Here is a 23,331-nt window from a genome sequence, read left to right on the forward strand (position 1 = left end):
ACATTTTTGGAAAACATTCACCGGCACACTTCCAAACAGCTCTCACTGCAAAAATTGATGTATACTTTGACAGCGATAGTAACAGATATAGTTGTATTCTGAACACCTCTTTTTCTCCTCAGGGCAACGTTGCCTCATGTTATACACAGTTAGAGAAACAACAGCAAGAAGTTTAGCTCATGGAGACCGCAAGTGTATTTTCCAGTTTGGATTCTAAAGAGCGATGGGAAAGACTGTGATAAAATACAGAGGGGGAAAAAAAAACAGCTAACAAACTAGAAAGATCTTTTCACCCTACAGAACTTCTAGCTGCTCTACTAACATGGAACAGTGCATTTATTAATTGTTACTTTATAAGAATTCCTGCAGAACATGCTCTGGTAAGGATGTCGGGCAATTCCAAAACCAGTTGTTATTCAAAGTGCTATGTCAGAAACTCTGAAAAGAAACGGCACTGAAATCCTTTAAAAACATAATGGTCCAGTCACTGTATTTTTCTGACATCTTTGCAGGAAGAGCTATACATTTTCTAATTATGGCCAAACATGATGCTCAGCTCTGCACTAATTAGCCTATAAACAGCAGACCGGAAGGGACCTCCAGTCAGTCACAGAGGTACTGCTTGCTAACTGAGCTTTAGAGGGTAAGATCTCTCTACAAAGAGCTGTTCCTCTATAGTGAGAGAAAGCAACTCTACAAAGCATCTCTTCAAAAAATTATCCCACTATACTTAATACAGATACCTAAAACTCAGCATTAACAACCTTCTATTTTAGCAAAACCCTTGCTCAATTATGCAAGTTCACTATGAAGGAGAAACCTATGATGACAACAGCGTCTCAGAATGCTTCTGAACCATCAGAAGGATATGAAGTCACCTTTTTCAACGCTAGGGAAAACTTTTACTCGTAACTTTTACCTTTCTACAACATCCTCTCCATTCCAGCAGGTTGAGCTGTCTCTCATCACCAGGTCTCCGTCACACAGCCTTTCTGCTATAGAGGCATAAAAGGTTCGGGATCGCTTCATGTAATTGATGAACTCTCTGTAATGTAGAAAGAACACATATTTAACAACAGAACAGTACACTTCTGGTTTAAGCCCCCTGTCAACTTAACCCTCCACAAGATTAACAGTTTAGAACCCTTACAGAAATTGTCATCCAAGTTGATTATTTCTAGTGTATTTGTACTCCCATGTATCATCCAGTCTTACTTAGTCAGTGTTAATACACATAATTATGTATAGAGGGTGGTTTTAACACATCTCTCAAAATTTGATAAAAATCTACACCTACTATCTCTGTATAAACAGATTAAAAAAATCAAGAGAAAACATTATCATTAAAGGCTTTTTCTCTGCTACTGGAAGTGAGTATTTCTCAACACTGTTAACAACCTCCTGGGTGGAAAAGGCTTCCTAAAGCTAACATCCCATCACAAAACCTGCAATATGCTATAAGTACCCCACACATGAAACAAGAGCACAGAAAGTCATCTCCTTGAGCTGTGGTGGGCCCAATTCCTCCCCATCGTCACTATCCATGTCACATTGTTATTAGAAAGAAATTTCTCTCTCATCATGTCTGGCACCTCACCTGTTAAGAGGAGGCTGTGCCTGCTGTTTTGGTGAATAACCAAAACTCCTGGCCAGTACAAACACATGATTTCAGATTGTGTGTGTATGGAAAAATGCCTTGTAAGCACGCTGCTGCCTCTTTTATAATCTGATTATACCTATAATATGTATCTGGCTGAGGCAGCCATAAAAATAAACTGTAACAAAACAAGTGTTAATTCAGCACACAATTGAGAGTATTTCAGAATGAGAAATTACCCTGTCACCACAGCTTTAGAAGCTCCTGTTTGGTATAAGATGTTAAAGATACTGAGAACAAGATACAGGACACAAAAATGGAGCTAGAGCTATCATGGAGCTACCTGCTTGTCTCAGAAGTCCCTCAACAGCCCTAACGGGAAGGCCAAAGGGCTCATTCTGGTTTATAATGTTTCTGCCTGGCAGGCTGCAAGGGGACACTGCACCAAAGAGGTGCCTGGGAATATGGCTAGATGGAGCTTGGCACAAAACCAGTCAGGATTTATTATTCTTTTGAGAGCAACAGGTGCTTTAAACAAAGTCCACTGCAAAGTATCTACCCCTACAAGGTTTAGGCAGTGGTCATCTCTCCCCACAGCTGTCTATGCTTTCTCAAAAGCATTTAACCATCCCATTTATCTTACAGTGTGATAAAATCCTGCTCTAGATAAATTAGTTATCACTTGGCCCTAAGGAACTAATTTACCCTAACAATACAAGAAAGCTGTCATTTTAAGCAAAGAAAAAAAAGCAGGAATTTTGGGGCTTACGATGAGGGAATTGGTATTTCTACCTCTTGATCACTAACTTATAAATATGAGCTCTAAGTACTTATACAGTAAAGCTAGGTTCAGACAGAAGGCCACCTACCTGATAGAACAGGCTAAGAGTATCAATTTATGAAAGGTAACATAGATGCTAAAGATTTTGTGGGTTCTAAAATGGAGTTTTCCTTGAAGGAGGAAAAGAGCATCCTTCTAAGAGTCTAAAGCTTGTCTTACTCAGCCCACCCCAAGAGGCTTAAACTCCTTTGCATTTTCAGCAGAGTGGGGCTCTGACATTTCAAAGTAGCATCTTAACAAAGGCAGAATTCTGCGTCCAACTCTTAATCCTAACAAGTGACAGTATTTACTTTTCATCAGTATAAAACTAAACACACTAGGTAGAAATTGTAGTTTCCCAGTGCCCCATAGTAAAAAAAGCAGTAATCAAAAATATGCCAGTTCCTAGATTACAGCTGAAACAGCAGCTTACAATGGAGATGAGCTAAGTGTAGAGACAACAAAGTATGTCATCTTGTTTTCATTCTTACCGAGAGATTTTTTTCAAACTTCTTGATTTGTCATTCTTTGAAGCTTTCAGAGGCAGAGAACTGGTATAGGCCGGGGAGAATAAGCATCAATCAGGAGAGGTTGGGGAGTAGGGGAGAGGCAGGAATTCAGGCAAATGAGGAAAAGAAATGAGAAACAAAAGAGAAAAGTAAAAATTATTTGAAAGAAAGGTCATCAAGCACATGCATAGGATAATATAAGAAAACAAATAAGGAGGAAAATTGTCATGAGATATTTCCAAAGTATAGATGCAATTAAAAATGTCAATGCAATACTGAAAAAAAAACCCCAACTGATATAGTTTCTCCCATTTTCAAATAAGAACACAATTACAAATGCAGCATGCACAGCAAAAAGCTGAAAATAAATTAAGTGGTATTTAAATTAACTATAACTGATACCAAATGGAAGAACTGTAAATATATCAAGCTATACAAGAAAACAATGGCAAACAGTTCAGAATGAGCACCATGGGAAGGGGGATACAAATGAGTAGCATTCATTTTCGGTACAATGAGCAATTTGCTGTCTGTTAATAAATAATGTGAACACAGATATTTTTTTCTATTCAGTTCTGGTCAGATTGCACCACTGAAAAAAAACCAACCAACTTTGCAAAACAGGAGAGACAGGCTCTAAGGTTATATTGGAGGAGAAACTGTGGAAATCACTCTGGTAGTTAATTACTGCAAATACATTTCGTGGCACTGATACCCCGAATTCCCTTAACCAACCTTAAACATTGTATTTAACATTAACATCATGATGCATTTTTCCACTCACATGATTTGATACCACATTCTGCTCTTTCTACATCCATACTCTCACGTACAAAGAAATGACAACAGCTGGAGTAACACATGCCTGCAAACAGGTTCTACGATTCTTGTCAAACCAGTGAACTCTTACTGGAGAGAGTAAGCACCACCTTCAGCAGCTCTGAGGACACCCAGAGATGGTAGCTTTGCCATTGTACTTCCTGGGATCTAGCAGCAGGGGTGGCCACAGGAGAGGATGGACCTGCACTGATCATCAGGTGAGTGTCACCTGTCATCAGTGAAGCAGTGATTCCAACACAGCCAGTAAAAAAGGAAATAAGAATTTGTAACAGGGAAAATCTGGACCTGCTGAAACTTCTGCCTTTGCCAGTCAGTCAGAAATGTTTGATTTGCTTCCAAAGTAAGTTAATTTGTATCTGACATTAATAATCTGGTTTGTACTAGCAGTTTAATACTCAATAATAATAATAATACCATGTGATGCCTGACCCAATAGATAGCTAATTTTAAATAAAATAGATGCCATTGACTTCAAATGTTCCCCAAAACCCTTAAAATTGTCTATTTTGAGATCCATAAGTCTACAGTATAACAAAAAAATCCCAACAAAATATGATTTCAAAGCCTGCCTCCTCCAATTAGGGACCTAGTATCATGTTATAGTTCTTCGTTAAACATAAGATATTTTTATATACAGATCTGTAACCAGCCTATGTTTAGTGGTTTGAAACATTACATGTAGCAGACATGCTAAAAGGCAGGTATTCAACTTTGCTAGGAGTCCAGACCCTGACCAGAATAGTACTTTGTGCTGAACTCAGCAATAACATTCCAATTTACTGATTGAGATTCTGTACATGCCAGGTACATTCCCTGTACCATCATATGGTTTCAATTTTCTTGTCATCTCCACTACATGTTAAAGTAACCTCCACATTAAAAAAATGACTACAGCAGCAATCCTGCCAGTTTCAGTTAATCCCTGAATACGATTGTGTAATGCAAAAAAATAAATAATTACTAATCAAATCTATACTTTTCAGCTTAACCAGAGGAAAAAGTTTCCTACAAGATCATAGAACATTTATTCAAGTTTCAGCTGCTTACACTATTGTCCCTGACACTTGGTGTTGCATAACAAAAATATGCAGGAATGGAATGCAGAGGAAAATTAAGAAAGATGGGAAATCTCCCAGGAGCCCAGAAGAGTAAGAGGAGCAGAAAAGGGTTCAACTACCACAAAAGAGGTTCCAGTTGCTACATGAATTCAGGGACCATGCAGGACCATGCTGTGCAGAACACTGGAGGGTGAGAAAGACTGCTTCCAGCCAGACTCAAAAAACAGACCAGTGAAGCAGAGACAGCATCTTAACAGTCCCAATTTTCAGCTGCATGAGCAGCCTTAGCTCTACTGAACAACTTAACCAGAAGTTCTCAAACTCTTTGGAAAAGGAGCTTGATTTTCTAACTGGTCTTGCAAAGATGTAATATCTTTGGAGCAAACATACATACATAGATATAAGCTGTTTGGCACTAGGCTTTTGAGGGCATCTCTAAGCAGGTTCTACAGAAGAGATGAGAGGCCACTTTATTGTGGTTTCTCCTACAGATGTGCTAACCAGACTGGTTCTTCTCTTTCAGCTTGGGAATATTCTGACACATAAAGGGAATGAGCCACAGCTTTTCTCTTTACGTGGGGAGTGCTGGCTCATTCCTTCTCTCTTTCTTGCCTTATCCTAAAAGGCAGGAGTCATGTTCCATACTCCCCTTGAATTAAGGATCTTTTGGAGGGACGTCTACTACACAGACCAACAGACACTCAGTCAGGCCAATTCCCTGTGTGACCTTGCACTCAAAATGACAGACAGCTGACATTATTGCTCTTCATTTTTTAAATTGCCAGAAGGAATGGCACCAAAAAGAGATTCATTAATTACTCTCATAATCTAGATCCCCTGTAGCAGTTATCTGTCACTCTAAGTGCATTTTATACAACCCACTGCAGGAATGATTTCACCCATCCATTATAAAATTTTATTACCTAAAATTGCTTTTTATTGATATCATATGTGATTAAATGATAGATGATGAACAACACAGTGGTGTATCCAATCACTGTGTATTTCACTCCACTGTTTCACAATTGTTTCCAAGAAACAAAGTACAAGCTTCATGCCATGTGTTTTATAGGAAATTGTGGAAAATTTAAAGATATTCTCCACTTTCTTATTATGGCATGGCTCCATCATTTATTTTTGGTGCACAGGCTCTCCACAATACCTATCAACACTGTATTTTCAGTAATGTTTTATGCTAATTATGTAAGGATGGCCTTAGTTTAGATTTTTTTGATAAATTCATTTTCAGTGTGCAGACCAATTTTGGGAAACCGCCTAATTTACAGTATATTAGTTTCAGTATATTTTCTTTTCCATCTACAGGTCTTACATTTTAAAAGGTCAATATGCAAATAATTCTAGATGGTTGGGAAGGGGAGGGTGCAGATCCTCAGGTGAGAAAGAACTGCTGTCTTGCCATTAAAGACACTGATTTGCATCTCTAAGACATTACCTGTTAATAGGTTGGTAATTCTGCCTTTTTGGTTGCCAGCATGCAAGTCCCAGTGAAGTCAATGGGTTATACAAAAGATGGCGTAGGGCTCTGCGTTTCTAAAAGTATATTTTGTGAATTGTACTACAACTGTTCTTTGGGTTATTACTGCTGAATTTATTAATTTAATTTCCTTAATGCTCTTTTCTCTGATTTGCATGGTAAAAATTGATTAGCTCCAAGCACTAGCACAAACTGTTGTGTTTCAGTTTTAAATTACAAAGGGATAAAAATATCATTATCACTCAAAAAACATAGCTCACTGCTATTACTTTTATCTTTTAAAGCAGTGTTTGTTTCATTCATGCAAGTTTAGATGAGAATTAAAATAGAAATGGATAAAAATCTCATCTTCACAACTCAATCTCCAGAATCCAGGCTACAGAAATTTTAATATTGCTGTCATCCACCTAGCCAACATACAGAGATTCACACAGGCTCCCTGGGCAGAATAGATACTGTTCTCTGATAAAGGCGTAAGCCTAGCATGATTCCACTCACTTCACTGAAGTTGTTCCAGATTAATACTGGTGTTATGGAGAACAACGTTAGCCAGAAATATGTCATTGTGATTTTATGGTCAGTTAGCTCCGACATCTACTCATGTATCATGAGTGGGATTGCAAAGATATCCTTCCTTCCCCACTTACAATTTACAGAAAACCAATCTAGGAGCTACATAAGGGAAAGTGAAAGAAAGACTAGGAGATCTGGGAGCAGGGATACTCATGCCAGGGCCAGTGCCAGTAATTCAGCTGTCTAGTGTCTCAACTGGCACACAGCTGAAGAACAGAAGCCAAGATGGACACAACAAGCCTAAACATAAATGCTTCTGCTCTTGCTCTGTTATGTAACAAGTCAAGGAGACTGCTAGGGGTCTTATTACTCCTCCCCAGGTTTGCTAAATGACTGAGTCAGGGCAATGAAACTTTCCTTTTCATCCCTCCCTCCTTCCCACCTCTGCCCTGGATAAGCTCAAGCCCTTAAAGACCTGGGCAGTTGTATTTTAAGTAATTTAGACTCAACTGGGGAAATTTCTCAGACTTTGCTGCGGAAAAGCTTCATCATTTTCACTGAAAGTTTCTGGAAATAACAAACGCTTTGTGCTAAGTAATGACATCAAGTCTGGACGTAAAAAGCTTTTCTTGGAGAGACCTGCAACATAATACCACAAACACATCTGTGTAACTATCAGTGATGGCAATGGCTGGATAGCACACAGACAAGGTGACAGAACTGTGGCTCTGGCTTAAGCACTACGGTGCAAAGAACCATGAACACAAATTGTGAGGCAGAGAGTTTATTTCAAAGCAACTGCTGCTTAGGGTTACCTTCTTTTATGGTTCAGACTAACTTGAGCCATCACAAATGCCTGGGTTTCAGTCGCTTCCTTCACTGGCACTATATTGTCTGATGACAGGTTCCCTTCTTGTTGTTTGGGCTGTCCACACACTTTATCGACCTGTATGAAAGGAAGGGAAAGGAAAATCGGGTTTGAATGGAGAAACTGATTTACAATTGTCCAAATGTCTGCTTGTTCTTTGTGGTCAGTGTTTATTGCAAGAGATGGTGTCTGGGCAAGAGGAGGAAAGGATTCTTCTTTCCAGGACCTGGAAGCTAGTCCCCTGCAGAAGAATGACCAAATTACAATGCAGTGCAAAGAGCACTGCTACCAGAAAGCCAACAGTCATGGATTTGTCACTGGATACCTGGACTATAGCACACCTGGAAACAGACTCAAATAGTGACTGACAGAAGTGTTTCCAAACCAAACTTTAATTTAGAAGCATACCTGGAGTTTGAAGGTACACAGATTTTGGTGGAACATCTGCCCTGTATATAGAGAGCAGAGTCAATCTGGTGTTTGAAGGGGCTTGTACTCAGAAGACAACTGAGTCTTCCAGCCTTTAACTACACAACATTCCCTTAAAACAAGGAAATGAGCAGAAGTCATCAGTATCAACAAATCACTGTCAATAAAGTCTTCCCTTGGACAAAACAGAACGAAAAGAGAATTTCTAGCCCTGGAATCATCAGTGTCTGGGATCCTGGGTTCGGAAAACTAACATCACTCAGCCATTTGCCCTTGTTGCTCTTCCTGAAGCCTCTCACAGGGGATTTAATACAAGATCAGGAGAAAGCAAGCTTGTGTTTGTCCTTTGTGCACTGTGGATCTGACACTGCTTCTGCATCCTGCCACGTTTATTTGCTGTAACAGCTTTAAGTGACAATAGTAAGACAAACCTCTTCCCTTTATAATCCACAAATAAGTAATCCGCAATGTTTTCACCTACACTTAAATGCTCAAGCAAACATAAGAAGACGACAAAGGAAATCCTACTGTGGGTACGGTACTACCACAGACACCTTTATGACACAGAATCCATCATCCCACACAACACCAAATTTGGTATCCCTCCTTCAGTTTTCCGTTATACCCAGGGTGAGATGAATTCTTGCTGGTCTTGACATTTTACTGCATCTTTAAAAACCTGAGTCATAAATGCCTATCTGCTGAATATTTCAGACCACAGATGACTTCAAATATTTTCTCTGCCCCTTTCCATCACTATGTTGTATAAGTCAGTGCAAGTACAGGACAATTTTCTCTAGCCCATTTTCTGCAGAAGAACTACTGCTACGTAAAACTAAGATATTTTCCTCTCAAAAAAACAGGCAAATCGAACATGAGAAGTTGGAAGCTATATAGACATGATACTTAACATCAACTTTAATTGTATGAGTTACGGCCTGTTCCAGTATAATATGTTGTGAAGAACCTAAACCCGTAACAATTGAATGGAAACGTACTGGATTAATCCTGACATACCTCCAGCAGTCAGAGCAGGAGCCAGCTGCCTCACTCAACACCATGCACTGTGTGTATTATTTTGGTCTCACCAGGGACTAGCACAGCATTGCTTTAAAACACAGCTTTGTGAAATAAAATATTCTATTTCAGTCCCTTCTACACTTCTGAAAAGAAAAAAACCCCACCACTCTATACAGATGAAAATATAAAACAAAAATGCCTTTTGAACCCTTTGGAGCTAGACAGAGAGTATAACACAGCTGGACCACATTCCTGCACAGGATGCTCTCCCTCCTGCGCCCCAGGTTTCCCAGGTCTCCTACAGCATGCAGACCCAAATTCCCAGCATAGATTTCTGCAAAATCCATCTTAGATTACATCACGTCACTAAAGTTCATGTCTTCAAATTACATACACCTCAGATCTACTCATTATGTATTTAAGACAGTTTTAACCAACTAACACCAGAGTAGTTTGGAAAAGCAATGTGGTTTTCATATGCATAAGCAATGAAGAACTCCAAGATTTTTGGTTTTCCTGTGAGAAGTTTCAAAGAGATTCAGAGTCATCATTTTTGTTGCGAATCAATAGTTTAAGCATCCAAATGAAAATAGTCACTTTGTTTTGATTTGTATTTTTGATACCATGGAAATAAAATGACTCTTTAAATTGCAAAAGTTTCAGTATTTTCTATGCCAAACCTTAACTTTGGGGTTTTCTTTTTAACTAGTAATAAGAGTTTCCTGCATATCAAACAAAACCACAGTATTTTAAGAAAAAAATATTTCTCAGTGGAAAATTTTAACCAGTTCTACTCCATTAAAAAGAAAGCAATTTGTTAAATGAAAGGGCAAATCACAATCACACTTTTGTCGTGCAGGCTTTTTAGTGCCTTTCCTCACATTAATATGCTAAGAAACACTAGTAATGCTCCATAATTTAAACTACTGCACAGACATTTTAATCTGAAGTGAGATTAACAAAATGGAAAATACAATAATGACATATTATTCATAATAACAGTAGCTCTTAAATGTCTCAGCTGAGATCTGGACTGTTTTACCAGGAAGAAAAATAGCACAAGGCAGTCCCTCTCAAACAGCATTTGACAGTTAAAAGAACAAAAAATGATGGGAAGCTGGTACAGAGGCACAAAGTGACTTCTCCAGGGTCACAGCAGGGCCCCACAGCAGACAACAGCTCGTGCTGTGTGCAGTCAGTGCCCTGGCCTCCTGGTGCAGCTCAGCCCAACAGCTCTCAGCCCAGACCCAGCTCCCCAGGCTGGTGCCACCTGTGTTGCAGGGGCCTGGGAATTCCCGCAGGGCCACACTGGCAGCTCATCAGCCCCTTTTTTTTCCCCCACCCCTTCCAACACCAAGTTTCTTCAAGGTTAGTGTGGATCACCAGATGTTCTTTCTTCCCAACCTCTTTGGGGCAGCAAGGATGGGGGATTTCACTCCACCACAGCTGCCACGGTGCATACAGCTGGTTTGAAAACTTATGCCCATGAATGTGGGTGTACCCTACACCTTTGGATGCAAAGACCAAACTCCTTCCCAAGAGATTGTCTCCCATCGCTCTTGAGTTACCCCTGTTTGGCATATTTGTTTCAGATTTTGGACGAGTTAAACAGAAACCAGATTTTTTTAATTGTTTTTTCATGTGGACTGATGTTGACATCTCATTGAAATGTGTATTCTTCTGCAGAATAAGATAAGACAAAAGGCTGAATTTTACTAGCCAATTTTGGCAGTCACAAAGTTGATGGTAAGAATGAGAACACTCATGTACAGAAAATAATCTTAAACTTCCAGCTAGGACATCTATGAAAAATGAGTTAATGCTATGTGAATTAAAAAGTGAGACATGTCATTTAAAAAAAAAAGTGTTTTCTGGAACTGCAACATCTGGAATCTACTGCTACAAATTACCTGTCTGTTAACAAGGGTAAGAACATGGAGGGTTTCCCTCCCATCCTAAGGGCACCAGACAACTGCACTGTCAGTTTAGCTCTGAGCTCATGAATCAAGCCTCACCACCCAAAGGAAAAATAGTACTACTAAAAATGGTGACTGGGATTTTAAAGATTTATTTCCTTTTATGTGTGACTTACTGCTTCCAAGTTATCTCTTAAACTGAAAGTGTAGACTAAGTGATTTTTTATTTATTTTTAAACAGAAGCTAAGATTGCTCTACTAACACTGGACATTAGAATTTGACATAATAACAAAAAATATCAAATATTCTGAAAGGCAAGAGAACTGCAAAACATTATCTGCAAAGAACTGGAGATACTTGTGATAAATTTTAACGAAATTTAGTAGAAACTGAAGATCTGTTGCTCTTTTCCTAAATCCAATTTTTTGTATTCAGAGTAATTAGGAATCAACACAAAGAATGACTAAGCTCATTTATTTCTTTGAGTTTTAAACTTAAAAATAAGCCTGCCAATCTTAAATTACAAACTGATAGAAAATCATCCCTCATTAACTACACTAACACTAAGGTAATTCCTCTTGTCTCTTTGATGATATTTAATCAAGTCTACCTTCTAACAGTGAGCACCTATAGTTGAAAACCAGTATTCCTCATACCTCATTATCTTCTGAATTATCAATAGTTTCACAATTCTATACACTTTTCTTTGGATTAAAGCTTTTTTACTTATACACCAATCATTCTTCTTAAATATCTGTCTTTCTAACATCCACAGCTGTATTTCTTCTCCTGTGAACTTTCCTTTGTAATGAAATACAGTCATATATATATGTATGAATTATTTGACCTCTTAGTATTTGCTCTTTAAAAGAATGACTATTTACAATTATTGCAGAGGCTTAAGAAAATAAATTGGAAAAAATCTCATCTGAAATCTTTTGAACTCTTACAGCTTGAGCAACCTTAAACATTGAGGTCATATTTAATATACCTAATATAATCAAACAAGGGAGAAATGTCATGCCCTTCTGAATACAAGGAGAATCTTATCTCTCTAAAGCAGGAGACCTTTTCACTAGTTCAGAATAGTAATTTTCTTTGATTTTATAATGGGAAGCTTAGAATTTTAAAATACAAGATTTTTCTAGTGATTGGGCTTTGAGTTATTATTAAAATGCTGACACATTTTCCAGCAGATTTCCACCTACCCACCCCCGCATCTGTAACCCAATTCCGCTGTGTGAGAAGCCAACATCTGGGTGAACACCTCTGACAAAGTACACCCCTCAGCCCAGATTCTGATGGCCTGCAGGCATCAGCACAGCCATACTCCACACCACGTGCCACAAACGCATTTCAAATCAGAATTGGAGTTCACTGGTTCCAGCTGCCAAGTTTGAAGTGAGGGAAGCAAGAAACACTGAATTACAGGGAAATCAGGTCTGAATTTTCAGACTTGCACATTTACCATGAGATCTCATTTCCTTTCTGTCAGATATATCGCTTATCATTTCCTGTAAACCATCAACCGAAGTTCATTAGGTAAATACAGAAATTGCCTGAGCAGCCAGGAGTCAGGTTAGGAAAACTAAAGTCCTGATAGAATTAAATCTGGCCAGGGACATCAAGGGGAACAAGAAAAGCTTCTATAGGTACATCAGTGATAGAAGGAAGATTAGGCAAAATGTGGGCCCTCTCTGGAAGGAAACGGGAGACCTGGTTACCCAGGATGTGGAGAAGGCTGAGGTACTCATCAACCTTTTTTGCCTCAGTCTTCACTGGCAAGTGCTCTAGCCACGCCACCCAGGTCACAGAAGGCAAAGGCAGGGACTGGGAGAACAAAGAACCATCCACTGTAGGAGATCAGGTTTGATGGCCACATTGGATGGAGCTTTGGGAACCTGGCCTAGTGGAGGGTGCACCTGCCCATGGCAGGGGGATCGGAACTAGATGGTCTTTAAGGTCCCTTCCAACCCAAACCGTTCTATGATTCTATGAGATTCCACCAAGGAGAGTGGCATTATGAATTCCTCAGGGGCAGAAAAACCTGTTGGAGTTGATGCTTACTTAGAGATCAAAGAATCCAGCTATGGAATTTAAATCCATAAGAAATGAGGTTCTGTGTGTTCTCTGCTGCCTCTGGAAATATCTGGCTTTAATCAAGTGATTTGAATTATAGTAATATTTCTAGGTTCAGTTTTGGAATACAAGATACAAATGTGCCACAAAGAAACAACAAAGTCCTGTAAAAGGAAGAGCTCACATTCCGAGGAAACAAGAAGAAACTCTAGGCATATCCTGAAAAATGATGCACAAGTGCAAAGATACAGATTATCCTGATATTTTAATGAAACATTTGGGTTTCTGTTACTCTTAGGCATATCTCACAATCTTCCTCAAACAAAAAAAATCAACAGGAAAGTAATCTCATCTTAACAAGAATGCAGAAGTAATGGAACACTATTTAACATAGCTGACATGGATTAATTGATGCTGAAATCTCCTTTCAGTTCCCCAACTTAACCCCATCTGTTTCAATGATCTTACATGCTTTGGTGTGCTACCGTTCTGCACCCAAAGCCAGGGAAACTGGCCCCTGTACAGGGATGAGGCATTTCAACAACCAAACTCTGAGAATATCTTCTTGCTTCTCCCTAACTGCAAGAGAAAGTCTGTCACAGGTGCTAATCGGAAAGTGCCTTCTGTCTCAGAAAAGGTTGGGAATTGTAACTATAAAAAATTTCGATACCAGTTTGCAGAGTTGTTTGACAACAAGTTATAGTTTAAGACAGTCACACTTTTTTCCTGGGGACTATATACCCTATACAAAAAGGGAAAACACACATGTAAAGGTTATTTAGAGTCTTAAAAAGCTGGAACTTGAAATCAGTAAATCCAGAAAGCTCTAATAAATTCCCTTGCTAAAATTGTGGGCTGTAAACTTCAGGCAGACATTTCAAGGTCAAGGAAGGATTAAAGAAAACCAGACCAGAGTTGCTAGAGCGGCATTTGCCCAGAACAACACTGAAGCTGCCACACAAGTACAGAACAGGCAGGTGCAAACCGCAAAGCTTAAGTGATTCCTAGGTCTTTTGACTGGAGAACATGTATCCTTACAAAATTTCACAAACTGTAGTGTCTTTCTTAAGGAAATGCCTGGTTATTGTCTCCTTTTTAATAAGTGGCAGCCAAGAAGATCTCAGAGGACCTCCCTAACTGCATTGTGAACCAGCTAGGGAGTTGGACTAGTAGCATGTATCCTGTCCCAAGCACCCCATTCCAAACTCAGAAATGCATTGCAATTTTACAGGTATACATATAAAGAGGGCGGTACGGGGAGAAGTAGAATTAATTAGTCATAGAGATTTTCAGTATTGCATAGGATGTCAGCTCACACAAGCTTCCAGTAAAAAGGGGCAGGTTTCAAGTATATAGAATTTATAGGAGAATAATTTACAGGGCTACAATCAACTTCCTCTTACATATTTCTAAGGGTCCACCTGAGGCCAAGCAGTACACCTGGAAGCCCTTATAAAACACATTGCTTAAAGACTCTGTTCATCTATTCAACAATTCATCTTTCTTCCTTTTTAACTAAGAAGGTCAAGTTTCCAGGCTACTAGATACATTGAGAAAGATGAGTATTCAGCAAAAGTGGAGTAGCAGTAATATTCTGCAAACAGCCCTGAAAATGGTTCTTGAAAAGAGAAAAGTTAAGTGCTGTGTTAGGAGGTTTTGTGCTTGCGTGAATCGACATTGTTGTCTTTGGTAGGGTCTGTCTGTGGCAGAAGAGACATCCTTTCAGGCAGCAACACTGGGCACACACAATAGTCAAATTCTGCAGCAGCTACTCAAATGAATCAAATTCTACAATGTCTTCTCCCCAATTAAAAATGCAAATGATGAGTAATGAGAATTTGGGGCCTTATTCCACAACATCCATAAGAAAGAGTGGCTAGATAATCTGTACTGAGCCAAGCAACTGGGCGTGCCACGAAGCCTTTATCTGAATGCATACATCCAGGTTTTGTTCACAGGCATAGTAGCTGAGGATTTCTGGAAAGACATGAAATAAGGAAATACCTTACACGATATCAGATATTTCAAGAATTCTATACAGCTTATATGTAACAAATTTTCCCTGTAAAATGCAATGATGTTCTTTTCTGCCTTCACTGACTTTAAAAATTGCATACACTGGTCAGGATAAGCTATCCACAGTTTCTCTCTACGTGTAAAATCCTTTAAGGACACATAAGTCAATAACTTTGTCTATTTTATTAGGAGCTTTTAAAACATTTTTGTTCAAATTGTATATATATTTACCAAGCTGAAAAGAGAAGTGGTAATCATTTATAAAGCCAAAGCAAAATACAAACAGCACCTGAGAGGTAATGACAGCTCCTCTCCTCCCCCACAATACCCCCAAGATCCAGTACTAATCTTTCCTGGCAGTCAGCCTTTGTTAGATGTGACATTTGTCCTTAGATATTGACAACCTAGAAAGGTTAAGCTCAATTTTATAATTAATTACAATAATATAGTATGGAAGGAAAATTCCATTGGGAATCAATCCAAGTGAGTCACTTTAAAAGCTCTCAGAAAAATTAGGTAACTTTAAAGATAACATAAGAAAATAAATTAAAATATTTTATTCAAATTTTCCTTTTATCACTGTAAAATTAATTATAGTATATCAAAATGGTATTGCATATTATGTGTTTATTATTTATTCCCATTCTTAAGTGAAAGCAATTATCAAAATATTACTGGAATTTCTTTAATCACTGCACACTTAAAATGTAACTGTGAAAAACCCTTCATAGTTTGTTCTTCAAAGGTTCAATAACCAAGTACAAAAAGTAGCAGAGAATCACACATCTTAAAAACACACACACATATAGCGCTTCCCTACTATGCAAGCATTGCATAGACTAAACACCCAACTGCTGCAGTTACCACTGCAGACACAGGTCCCTAGAACAGACTGGTTGCCAGTGCAAACTGCTGTGTGTATAGAAGGTGGTGCCACCCTCATCACCAAGTGGCCCTGGCACCTGCTGCTGCCCCCTCCCCAGCAGCAAGGGCTGGCACCACCCCACCCCTGCTGGCAGGACCCAACGGTGATAGTCCTTAGCCCTCTGCGGTCAAAGCAGCCAAGCAACAGTATCAGGGTTGAGCTGAGCTAATAAGGCTCAATTCGTGCTGACTCAGAGAGAGCTCCATGCCTGACAGCGATGAGGGCTGGCAACCTCTAGCAGCAGGGACTGACAAACAGAAGGGATCATACCCATGATTCAGGCAGGTCACCAGTTGGCACAGGCAATTCGAGAAAAGAACATCTTTCCTTCAACTTGGGTACCTCCTAGATGTCTTTAGTCAAAAAAACAGAGCCTGTCACTCTTCAATTTGCTTTAAATGAGATTAGAAGGTAGTCACATAAGAAGCTATCAATAATTCACTTTTTTCTCAAGTTAACTTTAGCAATGTTGATCTGTACCTGACTTCCTGATGATGCCCAAGGGCTCTCTGAGACAAGATAGGGACCCTTTTCACTAAATGCAGCTAGTGTGATCACCACCCCAACACAGTCAGTCCCTTTTTAGTGAGTTGCAGCTGTCCAGCAACAGAATTTGCAAGATGGCTCAGTGACATAATGAATCAACATGAAGCGGGGGCTACTGAAAGAGGGAGTGTTTCGCCCTAAACAGCATCTCCTTTTGGTATTGCCAAAGTCGACTAGGTAGAACAGACCGTTAGTCTGACCCAGTTGGAATCTTATGTTCCTCTATACATAGTTATTGCAATCATAATTACAACAGAATTGCAGGAATGATTTTGAATAACCGGCCAAGTTGACTGCAAACGCTCGTTCTTCATATACGAGTAAAAATTCCTAATGAATTATTAGGAACCTGAGCCAGATCTGATCCATGGATAACTTAGTCACGTAATTCTCTGTGCATGCAATTCAGCTTCATTTTTAACACTTTCATAGGCGGGCATCACCACTTGGGTATTTAGGCACAAGCCCAGACAACGAAAACAGGCATCCTAGCAGGCCTTTTGGTATAATCATTCTAAACACAGCTTTCAACTGAAGTATTTGGTCTCCAGTCTTTATATAATGCAAACAGAATTGTTTCTTAGTAGTTTACATGTAGCTGGCATTATGCAGTATATCCAAGAGAAGGCAATGAACGGTAACACAGAACAAGATTCATTTTTGCTTACTTCATGACTTACGCCAATTTGGTGTCTGTAAAATATTACATTAATTAGATATCTAATTTTGCAAATAAACTACATAACTGTTTGTGCTACAGCCTCTCAGATAATTTGAAATGCTTCTCAAAACCATTGTGTATCCTGCATGGTTTCGTCCTCTGCAGGGTACTTGAAAGCAGGGTCGCATGAACTAGGGACAAGCCCCAGGGTGATGAAGGACAGGCAGAATGTCCACACAGGAGAGAAGGGACCTCAGCCTCACAGGCTTGGCAGCTCCTGTTCAAAATCTCCCCTTTCTTTGCAGGTAGATACATCTTAAGAACCAAGTTTCAGGAAAATAAATGGAGGAAACAACGCCTAAGTAAGAGTTTACTCCAAATCTCTTTGAGAAAACCTGCTTCTGTTACTTTAAACTGACATTGAGTACGTTCAGAGGGATATTTACAGGGAAGAGCGCATCCTTATTAGGGCTGGCTAATGCTGCAAATGTGATCCAGACTTTGAGACACAAGAAGAGTCATGGCTATCCTATATATTTAAGAGCACTGACATACCTACCCTGAAGACGTTTGCCAAAAATGGTAATCAAGATCAGGAAAACATCGATTTTCAGCAAATTTTTTAAATGCTTCCAAGATATATTTTTTTTCTGTTCATCATTACTACAAGCATTTAGTTGGATAGATGAAATGGATGAACTTTCTCTTCCAAAAGACATTATGCAAGTGACCTAACAAAAATTTGTAGGAAGTCAGAAGGTCATTATACTTTCACATTGTTACATTAGCTGAAGTAATGCTGTAAGTTTATGCAATCACTTAATAAACATGTCAATAACAATGTCAAGACTTCCAAAGAAGGTCAGAATGACCTTCTATTTTGTATATAACAGGAATATAATAATTAGAAAAGACTGGTAAACACGTTAAATTCTTCTTTTTTCATGAGACACATCATTTCAATTATGATTTTCTGATAGTCGCTGTCAAAATCAACATGTTTTCTTGTGCCTTTTTTTCTGAACACAAATAAGTAATTTTAGACAACACTGATGACTTGAGTATTTATTCAAGACCTGTAGCAACAGTATGTAGCACAATTATCAGGCGCAGCAGCAGCTGCCCTTGTTTAAAATATTTAGGAGACTTTTTCATGTTGAGACAAGTCCATTACATTTATAAGCAAATTCTAAGACTTCTGTCCTGTCTCCTACAGAAATCACTTCTAATGCAGTAGTGATGTGTTGCGTATAGCGGGTACCAAAATAGCTGGTTTTTCCCTTTACCTTAGGAACTTGGGCAGATGTCAGTAGGAATTTTATCAAAGAGGACTGGGACCCTGCACAGAGTGCAAAACCCTAGCTTCTCATCACATCTATTGGGCCAGGCCTACAGGCATTAATAGGCTTTTGATTTCTAAGCATGTGGCAGGCAGACTCCGAACTTGTATACCTGGTGAAAGGCAGGACGCTTTGAGGATTTACAACAGCAACTGATTAACGTGGATCTATTTAGGACTATTAAACCATTAATGCCATTTTACTGGTTGAGCATTTCTGCACTTGAAACTAGACAAAGATACTAAATCTGCAATTTTAAGTCCAAACTGCAGATCAGACCTTTAATATTGTACCTCTGAATTTCATCAAGACAGAGATCTTTCTAGCAAAACACAGGGCACAATTTATTTACTAGTACATGCATCCTGTTTTCAACTTAAGAGTCAAGGACAAATTGATAAATAAAGGAAACAAATTCTCAAGAAAGCACTGTCTTAAACTGCCTGCTCTCTGCAGAATTCATTTTGACTGTGCTCAGAGTGCTGGAATGGTACCATTATGGTAGCTTGGTGTTAGGGAAGAGGAACAGTATGAAAACAGAGCTGAAAACAAGCAATAAAGACGCTTATAACAGATCCAAGACCATGACTCTTCATTTATGGTTGTCAGGCCTTTTTCATTCCAAACTTTGTTTCTGATCCATGCTTTGTTAAAGCAAAAGCAACAAAAGCATCCAGTTTGAACAGTTATAAGCCAAGAAGTCTTGCCATATGCTCACTGACAGCACACTGAAATTTCTGAGATACATTCATGTACTTGTCTGACCCATTTCTAACGAAATTCTGCAACAACAGCTAGCAAAAATTAGCCTTTCTTTTGGTTTGAAATTTCTCAGACTGTGTATAAAATCTCAGAGAAATAATCCTAGAAAATATGAAGGAAATCAGACAGGATGTTTTCGAGCTGGAGGGTAGTGAAAACTTAACATTTTGACTTTTAAAAACAGATCATAATCCAAAGTAAGTCTCCCTTTACAATGTTAAGTCTTACTCAAAGATTGACTAACTCAAGCAGGGAAATCAGTTGTAGTCAACAGGGAGTTACACAGTCACTTCAATAAATTGTGACTGCATCCATTTAACAAAAACTAATCACCTTTTGCTGGTAACTGACTGGATATGAGTTGCCAGCTCTGACAACATGCTGAGTTAGTGTTAGCAATGCTGTCAAGAATCAATCATGTTTTATCAACCATGCAATGAAGCAGCACATTATGTATCATATCACATAAAAAGCAGCATAGTGAACATGTGTGGAGTTTTAAAGCCTGCTGACTGCATGCAGAATGCTGACAGAAAATAGGGATTCTCAGCATAGAACTTGAACTAGTATGGAAAAGATGTCCCAAAAGGGCAAAGGATTGGGTATCACAAAATTTTAATTGAGCCAGCAAAATGCCCTAGGGGCATGAAATGGGCTAATGGTATCCTGGACTACATTAGGATGAGTGGTGATCTTCCCTTCTACTCAGCAGTGGCAAGGTCACACCTAAAATACTGTGCTCAGTTCTGGGCACTAGGTGACCCTGTTGGAGCAGGGGACTTGGACTAGATGACATCCCAAGGTCCCTCCCAACCTCAATCAATTTGTGATTTTAAAAATTCACTTTATTTCCTTTGTGACTTCTGATAAGTCACCTAAGGGTAAACAACACCCTCCTCCTACCCAAAAGACACTTCAGAGTATCGGGGCTTCCCTTCCTTATAGGACACTGAGTGCTTAAGCCACTGTATAATGTCTAAATACCAGATAAAAACCAGAGGCAAGAGAAGTACCAAGACTGATGGGAATTCGATGTAGTCAAATTGCTAGCATTCAACACACATTCTAAGCACTTCAAAAGAAAAGAAAGAAATTTGAATTTTAGGAGAGAAAATAACAGTTAAATTCAGATAGCTCATGAACAACAGTTTAAAAAAACAAAATGAAAGAAAACACACTTACAAAAAACACAGGAAAAGTTCCCTGTCAAAACTTGCCTACCTACTTGCAATCCAATAGTATAGCATGGCATTCATAGGACAATTACGTGCTCGGTGAGACTATTATGCTTCGGGAAGCTCACTTCTAGCTACATCTTGAGTGGCACTTACCAACACTGCAACTTTCCCGTCTTACAAGCCCTCACCTCACAGTAGGCAGTAACTCTTTATTTTTATCCCCATTTTTCAGACAAGGAGGCTAAGGCAGAGAGATTAACAAATCTGAGCAAAACATGCAGGACAGGCTTGGAACTGACCAACTCCTGACAACCAATTTAGTTCTCTGACAATTAAATCACATTCTGAGTTCAAAAGCTCTAGCAAAGTGCCTGTATGATTAGATACTTGCCTTGCCTACCTAAAACTCGTGGATTTGCTGACTTGGGTTACAAATCCCACAAGAACATGGTCTCACAAACATCCTAGTAGATCCAAGGCTGCCTCTGCAGACTCTAATGTGTGGACAATCCAGGCATGATGCACTGTGCTACCGTCCAAGACCACCCAGCAGCCCAGCATAGCAACAGGAGTTGGCAGTCATTAATGCAACCCAACTTATTAAGGCTGTAATTAAACTCCCCTGAATACACAAACTTGTTTTGCTCTGTAATTGTTTTACTTGCCTAAAATAGGAACTGGAAGCAGTTGATTGAAGCTATATGGTCTGTGCTCATCTGCTTTTCAAAACGTGTACCAGAGATTTTCATCAATAACATACATTTCTTTACTTCTCTCAGTGCACTAGAGAAGAGTTTAATTTCCCTTTTTCTCCAGCCATAAGAAAGCACTACTGGCTCAAATCGAAGCTAAATTAACCCACTGCTCCTTTCAATGCATGTGCCAAGAGACACTGCCATCAAAAAGCAGGCCCACAACAATATAAAATAAAGGAAAAAGTAATATACTGTTTATGTTGCTTAGCTTGAATCCCAATCTCTATTCCCTGTTCTGCTGCCTGAGCGGGTGAACTGGCACTCTCAGTCACACGGCACCAGGCTCACATCTGTGGTAAGGGCAGACCTGTCAGGTCGTATGCTCCAAGCATGGGACCCACTTGGTTGCCCTCCCCTCATGCTCCCACAGCACTGCACCTGCATCTTATACACACAGACCACACTGTGGCCCCTTCCTGCATCCACCTATGCCTGCAGCATTGGACCCTGCTACTGAACAGGTACCACAGGTATTGTGCTGCAGAAGGACCTGCCCTTCCTACCAGGGTGCTTTACTCAGAGACACCGTCTGAGCAGCAGCCCCCTTCCACCACCCCTCCCCTTGCCATGAGGTTCCATCCGTGTTCATGTCCCTCTTGCACAACTTTCCACAGCAGCACTCAAGCTCACACAGCTGTAACAGCAAGTTTCAATTCCAGAAGTAACTTGCCTATGAATCGACAGTTTTGGGGAAGCCCTAACCTACACCTTTTTCTTCACAGCATCTTCAGTGGCATATTCAACTAAACGGCCATTTGCAGAGGCTTAATGCAAAACAGGAGAGAAAGCAGTTATTTCATTCTCAAATGTTGGTGCCCACAGCTTAGCTTTCTTCTTTTGACCTCTTTATTTAAATAGGATTACTATAATGTTGACCTAAAAAGCATCCAGCAAGGTTTTTATCTTGCAAATTCTGGGGTGCATTCTTCCAAAGTTAGCCAATAAATCAGCCAAAAGGTCAATTTTCAGCACCTACTGGGGTAGAACCTAAGGTTTCGTTTAGGAGCAAGTTCATGAAGGAAGAGCTTGGCAGACCAGTGAGGATGAAAGTCAACATCTGGTTGCAGAAAACAAACCAAAGCTAGGGAATATATATGCACCTGAGATCATTTCATTATCACGCAAAGAATCTACCATAGTTACACTTTCATTTTCAGTTTCAGACTCTCACCAGGCAAGATGACTAGATATAGGTAAGTACCTTACGTTAAAAAAATCTTGTAATGTCTCAGCAACAAATAATAGCAAGTAAAATACTAATCACAAAAAAAAAATGTATTTCCCATTTACTAAATTCCAACATTTATTTCCTTATTGCCTTCTGCACAGTTTCTTTCTTCTAAACATGCATGGAATTTCACACTTAACACCAATAGGTTCATTGATGTCAGGTCATCAGTCTACTTGAGGCCCAGTTTGGCATGGTTTTGAGCTAACCGGAACTGGATATTAGAATACACTGAAAGCATCTTGAATGTCTTAGTAAACGTTACAATTTTCATTATTCAATACACATACAGGATAAACATAATAAAAACTAGACTATAGCAACCAGCTGACTCAAAGTCCTTCAGCCACAGTTTATCAAATCAACAGCAGGAAGCAAAATGTGGTAACAGCGGACTGCTATTTGTTTACCTAAGCAAAAAAAAAGTCCAACTTTTTTCTGATAGATAAGAACTGACATGACAGAACCCCTTACCATAATCAGACAGAGAGAGAGGACTAAAGGAGCATGGAGCTAGAACTTCTTCCTGAATTCTAGACATTTAAGTGAATCCTGAAGTCTAAATCCTAGACGTCTTGGGTTGATATTCCTTAATGTAAGAAATATAATTTGGGATGGGAGGGCAATGCTATGTAGCATAAATTTTTTACTGTCTTTACCTAAAAGTTGTCTATATGGGCATTGCTACTCTGAACTACACTACAGCATAGAATACTTGATGACTATTCAATCTCCCAGGAATAGACACTAAGGGCTTCTCTCATTTATACTCTGG

The 23,331-nt window shown here is 39.3% G+C and overlaps 1 protein-coding gene across 3 annotated transcripts in view; it reads right to left on the reverse strand.

Moving 5' to 3' along the window:
- LOC129209973 (glypican-5-like) overlaps window positions 1-23,331 on the reverse strand; it is a 385,983-nt gene that overhangs the window by 250,879 nt on the left and 111,773 nt on the right. For 2 of the 3 annotated variants that reach the window (XM_054835339.1, XM_054835340.1), the window contains exons 4-6: window positions 7,648-7,778; window positions 2,909-2,968; window positions 920-1,045 (exon numbers count right to left, since the gene is read on the reverse strand). In XM_054835339.1, coding sequence (XP_054691314.1) covers window positions 920-1,045; window positions 2,909-2,968; window positions 7,648-7,778 — 317 coding nt within the window. The remainder of the gene's footprint in view (window positions 1-919; window positions 1,046-2,908; window positions 2,969-7,647; window positions 7,779-23,331) is intronic. The other variant, XM_054835341.1, reaches the window with a different exon arrangement.

This window comes from Grus americana, chromosome 9 (assembly GCF_028858705.1).
Source record: "Grus americana isolate bGruAme1 chromosome 9, bGruAme1.mat, whole genome shotgun sequence".
Classification (NCBI taxonomy): Eukaryota; Metazoa; Chordata; class Aves; order Gruiformes; family Gruidae; genus Grus; species Grus americana.